Source organism: Pinus tabuliformis, chromosome 6 (genome assembly GCF_031772625.1).
Source record: "Pinus tabuliformis cultivar Carrire ecotype Pingquan chromosome 6, CPIR1, whole genome shotgun sequence".
Taxonomy (NCBI): Eukaryota; Viridiplantae; Streptophyta; class Pinopsida; order Pinales; family Pinaceae; genus Pinus; species Pinus tabuliformis.
Window position 1 is genome coordinate 469,441,564 of NC_142292.1, and position 8,850 is coordinate 469,450,413.

Consider the following 8,850-nt stretch of genomic DNA (forward strand, 5'->3'; position numbering starts at 1 on the left):
ACCTTTAAAGCACATTAGCTTACATTTTTCTACAGTCAATTAGACTCAGAATTAAACAGCTGCATCTTTCTCTAATTTGTTTTACAAAAGCCAAGTACTTCTCACTTGGCAACAGCTCACGTTTAAAACAGAATATATAGAACTTCTCGGATGAAAAAAAAGGGGGATGTGCTCTCACAGTGGTAGAAAGAAATTCAAGATCCACACCATGATAAGAAAAAAGATGGAAGAGGAACTTTGAAAGAAGTAGAAACTATTTCAAGATGCATAGTCTGAGAAGAGGGAGTGTGTGAGAGGAGAGGATTTTTATATTCATAGAAACTTCTAAAATGCATACCATGAAAAGAAGAAGAGGATTGCAGGGATCTACTGGAGATCAACTCATGCCCAGCTTTTCATTCAGAACCAGAACAGGTCATTGGATCTAATACTTGGTGTCCATTAATAGTTTTTAAACTATGAATGGACACCAAGTATTAGATCCATTAATAGTTATGCCTAAAGAAAGCTTATGGAAATAGATTTAGACCCTCGGTAAGAACATCATTGTGCTGTTGGTCAGCCTTATGCAGCGACTCCAACACTCTCCTCATAGATGGCCGATTGATGGGCAAAGCACTGGTACAGAGAAGAGCCACTTCGAGGACTGAAGCCATTTCTTCCCTGAAGCGATCTACCATTACTCTAGAATCCAGTATATCCTGTAACCCATCACTCTGCTTCTCAATTTTAGTGCGCACCCACATTACAAGGTCTTCACCCTCCTCAAAATCCTGAATTACTGGCTGCTTGCCCGTCACTAGCTCCAGAAGCACCACTCCAAAACTGTAGATGTCACTTTTCTCATCCACCTTGAGAGTGTATGCATATTCTGAATCAAACGACAAAGTGATTAATTTTGAGTTCTGATATAACAATTCTGATTATAAATTCTCTATTTCATTTGAGTGACTTCACAAATCTAAGTTGCTTCAGGATACAGTTTTGTATGTCCAAACGCTATCTAGCTCCTATGCATCTCAAGGGAACAAATGAAAATTCACAATGCAGGCCTGCTTACTGAAGATAGATGCCCAGGTGAATTCCTTTATGGCTTCGCAGCCTGCGACTAAGTTCTAATAATCATTCTATTACGTCATGATTACAACTTCTAACGAAACAGATTCATGGTTCTCAGAATATACTTGATTTGAAATATGTAATATGCAATCTGAAATACTAAGTTTCAGGCCCAGACTTCAATGTCCTTCAAAGGGTAACATTAGAAGTAGTAGATATTAACTTTTCATGAACTGTAAAAAGCCTGTGTAAGGATTCTCAAGTCATGGTGAGAATGTGTGTGCTTGATAAGCACATAATTACCTTTGAACCCTGAACATGGCCAGCTTAAGATCATATGAAAAAAATCAAATAACTAAATGGTCATGAAAATATACTACTTTGACAGCTTAGTAAGTTACACTCCAAGAGTAAGGATCCCTTTAAAGTTCATACTGAATGGAAGTCACACATTTCGAATGCAATTGCCACTCTAAATCAAAAGAGAATTTTAGATCTTGGTTCTTCTTAGTATTCTTTTTGGGTTGTTGGAAGTGCTTCTAGAAACACAAAGCACCTGGGCCTTGTACTTCAATTTTTGAAACTCGTGCTAATCAAGCTGGAGTGTGGGATGCAAATTTTATTGGGCCTACAGACCAAGGTAATGAACTAAGTAAATAAATAAACAAACAAAGAAATATCTTGATCCCAAATTTGGTATTCTGCTAAAGCTTTGCACCTGGTGCTGTATCCCTAACAATGTTAATCTGGAGTTAATAAAACCCATTTATAATTTTAAGAGGGGTGAGAAAAGGTCAGCAAATTTTATTTTCAATTAAAACTGTGTCTATATTGGAAAGAAAGTTGTGCATATGTGTTTGTCTGTATACCTGGAGCTATATAACCATAGGACCCAGCAATTGCAGACATGAAATCGATTCCATTCTCACAGATCTGAAGGACCTTGGCATGTCCAAAATCAGCCACACGAGCCCCAAAATCAGCATCTAGCAGAATATTGTTGGATTTCACATCGCGGTGAATGATAGGAGGTACACAGTCATGATGCAAATAAGCCAAACCCTGAGCTGCTCCAACTGCAATTTTGTAACGTGTAGGCCAATTAAGGTCACCGGCTTGGGGACCATGAAGGAGATCCCCCAAACTGCCATTAGGCATGTACTCGTATACCAAAAGATTAAAATCATCATGGACACAGCAACACCAGAGTTTCACGATGTTCTTGTGCCTAATCTTTCCCAAAGTTTCAACTTCTGCTTTGAATCCATTATCATTGCAGGAGGTGGAACCTTCAGCCTGTCCACTGTTCCACAGCCTCTTGATAGCCACAGTTTGTCCGTTCCCGAGTGTGGCTTTGTACACTTTTCCTGATCCACCACTTCCAATCACATTTTCCTCGTCTATGCAATCCAGAATTTCGTATTTACTGAAACCCAATCGGTGAAACACGGTCACCGTCCAGGGAGACTTATTTCTTCGCCACAAATCTTTAACTTTAGCTTTATTATTTTGACGGTATTTTCTACAAAACAAGGCCAGTCCTAACACAAAAATGACCCCAACGAAAGCAAACAGTGTTGGGAGCAGCCATGCGCAACTGTTACACTTTCTCCTCCTAACCTCGATGTCAGAGCAGGATTTAAATCCCTTAAGACCATCATTGCTGCAAAGCCCAGGATTGCCCATAAAACTTGAATTGTTAAAAATGAGACTGAAATCAGAAGGAACAATGCCAGTTAGCTGATTATCCGAAAGATTGAAGATAACAAGCTTCAAATTGCCCAATTCAGGAGGGATTTCTCCTGTCAAGGCATTGACAGAAAGATCCAGATATCTAAGAACTGGCAGCTCCCCTAGCTCTATAGGAATAGGGCCCGAGAATCTGTTATTTGACAGGTTTAGCTCTGCAAGTTGATTCCATGACAGTATGTCAGTAAGAAGACTACCGGAGAACAGATTCTCGGAGAGATCTAACTTAGTCAATTTGTTCAGCGAACCCAAAGTGGGTGGAAGACGACCTGTGAATTGATTGTTGGTGCCATCAATTACATAAAGATTAGCCAGCAGCCCTATCTCAGAAGGCAAGCTGCCGGAAAAGCGGTTACCGGATATCAAGAGCGCTGACAGATTCTTGGCATTCCTAATTTCAGAAGAAATCGAGGCTTCGAACTTGTTGTTACTGAGTTCGAGAAAAGAAAGGTGAGGGAGACCCCAGAATGAACTAGGTACTTGTCCCATGAGCTCATTGTTGCTTATTCTCACTCTTTGGAGACTCAAACATGCACCGTATTCCAAAGGCAACTGCCCGGTGAAGTTATTGTTAAAGATATTCAAAGTGTGCAGCTTCCCATGTTTGCAAAGATCCGGTGGAAGGGTGCCACTCAGTCGATTTCCTGATATATCTAGCTTTTGTAGGCCGGAAAATTTCCCCAAATTCGAAGGCAAGCTACCAATCAAGTAATTCGTAAACAGATTGAGCTCAAACAGATTTGGAGAATTCCCAATAGCCTCCGGAATGGTGCCTACCAAAGTATTTTCGTATAGGTTCAAGGACGAAAGTGGCAAGCTTGCCAGCTGTTCAGGAATGGTCCCGCTGAGCATATTTGTTGAAACATCAAAGTTTCTGAGAGAAATATGATTAGCCCAGTTCTCAGGAATCCTTCCTGTTAACTTGTTCCCGTAGAGCTCAATCTGTCCTATTTGATTCAACTTTGTGATGGTCTCTGGAATAAGTCCCGAGAGCTGATTCGAAGACAGATCCAGGTTTGTCAAAGACGACAGATTGCCAATAGAATCCGGGATATCACCCACTAGATTACAAGAACGAGCAAATAGAATCTGTAACTTTGCTAGCTTCCCCAGCTCCGGAGGTATCACACCGGGGACAAAGCTGGGATTATCAGCCAGCGATAATTGCTGCAGATTGCTGAGATTTCCCAGAAATGGTGGGATAGTCTCGTTTAGCTGATTGCAGCACAGGTTCAGTACTTTAAGCCTTGGCAGTTTCCCAATGCCTGCAGGAATCGAACCAGAGAAATTGTTGCTCGAGAGATCCAAGAACTCTAGCTCTTCGAGCTCTGAAATAAAGTCCGGAAGGTTCCCCACAAAACTATTCTGCGATAAATTCAGGCGCTGAAGCTGCCTGCACATGGAAAGATTGCGAGGCAATGTTGAACCAATATTGTTATACGCCAACGACAGTTTTCTCAGCTGTGGAAGATTGCAAACGATACTAGGAAAAACCCCAACTAAGCCTCCACTGGTTAGGTCAATCCCCACCACCGATTTTGAGCTCTTGTGACATGAGATACCCCTCCATTTGCAGGGAGAATCGTCCTCTGCCTTCCAGTTACCAAGAAATCCATTGGGGTCACTCAGTTCTTTCTTCACTTCCAGCAAAACCAAGCCTTCATGAGAGACACTCAGAGCCAACGGAAAGAGGACTAGTAAGGCCTGAAATTCAAGCCAAAATCTCAAAAGTTTGTAGGCCATCATACAGCCTGATCAGACAGACAGAGTCAGAGTTCTTGATTTCAGCGCAACACAATTTTAGTACCTCACAAAAACAGAAAGTGCTCATGGGCTCCATAATTTCGTCCCCACATCAATGATCCTTACCATTAGCTGTTCCAAGGCCATGGAGTTTCAGAGGGCCCATACAACAACATTAAACCCCAATGATTTTTTTTGGTATAATCTGATAGCAATGTAATCGATTACGATTCACAAACACCCTCTTTCACCGGAAAAAATTCCATCAATGAAGATACCAACAAAATGTCCTTGGCCATGTTAACAGAAGTCTCTAATCTGGCGACAATACAGATATTGAATGGGAATCATCTCAGAACGAGGATATAATGGCGACAAACGTAGCTGCTGTCAAATTTGGTGGAACAGGATAAATACAAACTGGGTCAGACAATGTCGCAGAGAGTATGTGGGATTGGGCATGGACAAATAATAGTCGAGTGGACAGGCAGACCCGCCATGGTTATTGGAGGTAGGCTCGCTCCCTCCCCTCAATGCCGTCGTGACTTGCGCTGCACGATCAAAATTTGAAGGTACTTATTAATACACACAGTACTAGGATCGATATACTATCTACAGAAAGAAAGACTTTTATAAATCCGGTGCCAAATTCGATATAATGTCTGTAATTATTGTGCATAGATATGGATAATAAAATTTACCCTGGCTAATCTGGAAAAAAAATTCGTTTCGAGGCATCTAAATCCACAAATGATTATGGATTTTTTTTGGTCAACTAAATGCACAGATGATTACCGAAATTTGATAGAGTTCTATTTTTGGTGTACTGTCGGAACCACTTAAAAAAATGGAGTGCATTCTGTTAAATAGCAACATATTCTGTTTTTGACCACAAAGGAATGCTTAAATTTATTTCTTCGAAATCTGTACTGTTCCCACCATTTAAAAAAATGGAGTGCAGCAAGACATATTCTCTCTTTTTTATAGTTTCTATTAAATCTCAACATATTCTATTTTTGACCACAAATGAATACCTAAATTTACTTTTTCGAAATGTGTTAGTGTCCAAACCATTTAAAATGGAGAGCATGAAGACATATTCTCTTTTTTTTAAGGTTGGAATGCGACTTTATAGCATGTATAAGGTTATAAAATAATATTTTAATTTTTAAGGTAATTGTCATAAATTCTAGTAAGGTTCTAGAACTATTTGCAGTCTACAAGTTCTTTGAGAACGGAGACCATTTACGCCCATAAAAAGAACCAGTGTGTTTATACCAGTGGCTGTTATAACTTGCGGACCAGTAATTTTAATATAATTTTGGGTTATATATTATAAATAAATATAACGAAAAATAATATAGGTTGGTATTAGATTCATTAATATGAAATGCATAAATGTAGAAATTGAAATCAAGGAAGTCTCCATGGCAAAGATTAGAAATTTTATTGCTCAAGAAGTGACTCTCCAAGTTACACATAGCCTCTCAGGGAATCACTAATTAATATCAGCTATTTTGTTCCTTTCGTTATAAAACAATCACCAATTAATATGTTTTACTTTGTTCCTTTCTTATAAAATTGACTGAATGGTAAAATAAATTTGACCAGATAATTATTATTTACATTAATTTGTTGCTATCTTTTTTAACAATCTCCATCTTGACACATAGCCTCTGAGGCAATCACTAATTAATATCAGCTATTTTGTTCCTTTCGTTATAAAACAATCACCAATTAATATGTTTTACTTTGTTCCTTTCTTATAAAATTGACTGAATGGTAAAATAAATTTGACCAGATAATTATTATTTACATTAATTTGTTGCTATCTTTTTTAACAATCTCCATCTTGACAGCAATTTTCCTAATCCCTTGCCCATGCCCATTCATCATCTCTTCTGCAAACCAAGAGAAGCCAAACATCATTGCAACTTCTTTACTGAAACTGGCTTCGTGAATTGAGAGTTACTTTGCTGACATCGATCACATGTCTCACAAAAAGGTATCTTGTATCAATGTGCTTAGTCTTGTTGTGATAAGTTGGATTTGTAGCCAAATGAATAACACTTTGACTGTCACATAATACATTCACTTTCTCTTGCATCCTTCCAATCTCATCAAGTAGACCTTTCAACTAGATTACCTCTTTACAGGCATCTGAAGTAGCTATATACTCTGCTTCAATAGTAGACAAAGCAATTGTTTCTTGAAGCTTTGACATCCAACTAATTGCTCCACCTACAAGAGTAAAGACGTATCTTGTAGTAAATCTCCTCTTGTCCAAATCACTTGCATAATCAGCATCCACATATCCGCACACTGAACCTTCACTACCATTAAAGATGATACAATGGTCACGTGTGCCTCTCAAATATCGAAGCACCCATTTCACTACTCGCCAATGTTCTTCTCCTAGATTTTCCATGAACCTGCTAACAACTCCAACTGCATGTGAAGTGTCAAGCTTTATAGACACCATCACATACGTTAAATTGCCTACCGCATTTGCATATGGTACATGAGACATATATTTCTTTTCTCCATCAGATCTAGGACTCAAAACCGAAGAAAGATTAAAATGGGAAGCTAATAGAACATTAACATGTTTCACATTGTTCATACTGAGCTTTTCAAGTACTTTCTCCACATACTTATGATGTGATAACCAGAGCTTTCCATTTTTTCTATCTTTGTGTATATCCATGCCCAAGATATGTTTTGTCGCTCCAAGATCCTTCATATCAAACGTCTTAGAGAGTTGAACCTTTAACAGGTTGATCTCTTCCATGTCTTTGCTTACAATAAGCATATCGTCAACATACAAGACCAAGAAAATGAATATGCCATTGAAACGTTTAAAGTACACACAATGATCATACTCACTTCTAGTAAAGTTCTAGCTCACCATGAAGGAGTCAAATTTCTTGTACCATTTCCTGGGAGACTACTTAAAGATATACAATGATTTGTTGAGCTTGCAAACTAATCTTCTGTTGCGACCTTGTACAAAACCTTTCGGTTGTTCCATATAAATCTCTTCATCCAAATCTCCATGAGGAAACTTTGGTTTAACATCTAACTGTTCTAACTCAAGATCAATTAATGCAGTTACTGCTAACATAGTTCGAATAGAAACAAGTTTTGCAACTAGTGAAAAAATCTCACGAAAGTCAATACCTTCAACTTGAGAATACCCTTTTGCTATCGGCCTCACCTTATACCTTTCAATACTTCCATCAACTTTTCGATTCAATTTGAAGACCCAATTGCATCCAACAACACTTCTCCCTTCATGAAGTTCTACAAGATCCCAGGTTTTGTTCTTGGCTAAGGAATCTATTTCTTCATCCATAGCCCTTTTCCAATTTTCACTATCTGCATCATCCATTTCTTCCTAATAACAAGACAATTCCCCATCTTCAATAACCAATGCAATAGATGAAGCAAAATCTTCATACCTTTTGGGTGTTCTTCTCTCCCTTGTAGACCTCCTTAGAGTGACTGGTTGTTGAATTAGTTCCTAAGCTTCTACAGTTTCCTTTGTATCTTCTTCACCTTTTTCTTCAGAAGTATATCCTTCCTTTTGACTTTCCGAATAAGGTTTAGCCTGCAGCTAAATTTGCTAATTCGGCGATACATGTTCCTGTTCAACTTTATCAACACCTGATTTTAGAAAAGAGGATTCATTAAATGTTACATATCTACTAATGACTATTTTTTTGTGAAGAAGGATCCCACAACCTGTATCCTTTCACCACATAGTCATACCCAACAAAGACATAACAATTTTCTTTTGGATCTAACTTTGAACATTGGTTCTTTGGAATAAGAGCATAGGCATCACAACCAAAATTCTTAAATGTGAATAATCAAAAGACTGACCCGATCAAACTTCTTCGGGAATTTTACAATTAATGACAACTGAAGGTGATTTGTTTACCAAATAACAACCAATAGACACTGCTTCTGCCCACAATTCCTTTTGCAGGATATCATTGTTGATCATGCTTCTAGCTCTTTCCATAAGAGTTTGATTCATACATTCAACAACAACATTTTGCTGAGGAATATAAACAACAGTTTTATGTCTAACAATCCCTTCATCCTTGCAATATTGTTCAAATTCTAAGGAAGTAAATTCACTACCATTATCATTTCTTAAACATTTAATTGATTTGCCTGTTTTATTTTCCACCATAGATTTAAATTGTTTAAAAACATTAAATACATCAACTTTTCTTTTCAACATATAGACCCAGACTCTCTTGGAGAAATCATCAATAAATGTTACGAAGT

At 38.1% G+C, this 8,850-nt stretch overlaps 1 protein-coding gene across 1 annotated transcript; it reads right to left on the reverse strand.

The window, feature by feature from the left end:
• Window positions 1–212: 212 nt before the first annotated feature.
• On the reverse strand, window positions 213–5,251 carry LOC149259354 (uncharacterized). The gene is made up of 2 exons (XM_089418167.1): window positions 1,929–5,251; window positions 213–871 (listed from the first exon to the last, which is right to left on the reverse strand). Exons 1-2 carry the CDS (start codon window positions 4,552–4,554, stop codon window positions 510–512), a joined length of 2,988 nt encoding a protein of 995 aa, XP_089274293.1. The 5' UTR covers window positions 4,555–5,251; the 3' UTR covers window positions 213–509.
• Window positions 5,252–8,850: the final 3,599 nt, after the last annotated feature.

Bases quoted from the DNA above. Each gene is read 5' to 3' on its own strand.
- LOC149259354 (XM_089418167.1), bottom strand. From the start codon at position 4,554: ATGATGGCCTACAAACTTTTGAGATTTTGGCTTGAATTTCAGGCCTTA. The intron at 872-1,928 runs GTATACAGACAA...CGTTTGATTCAG, and splicing joins CTATGGTTATATAGCTCCAG to AATATGCATACACTCTCAAG.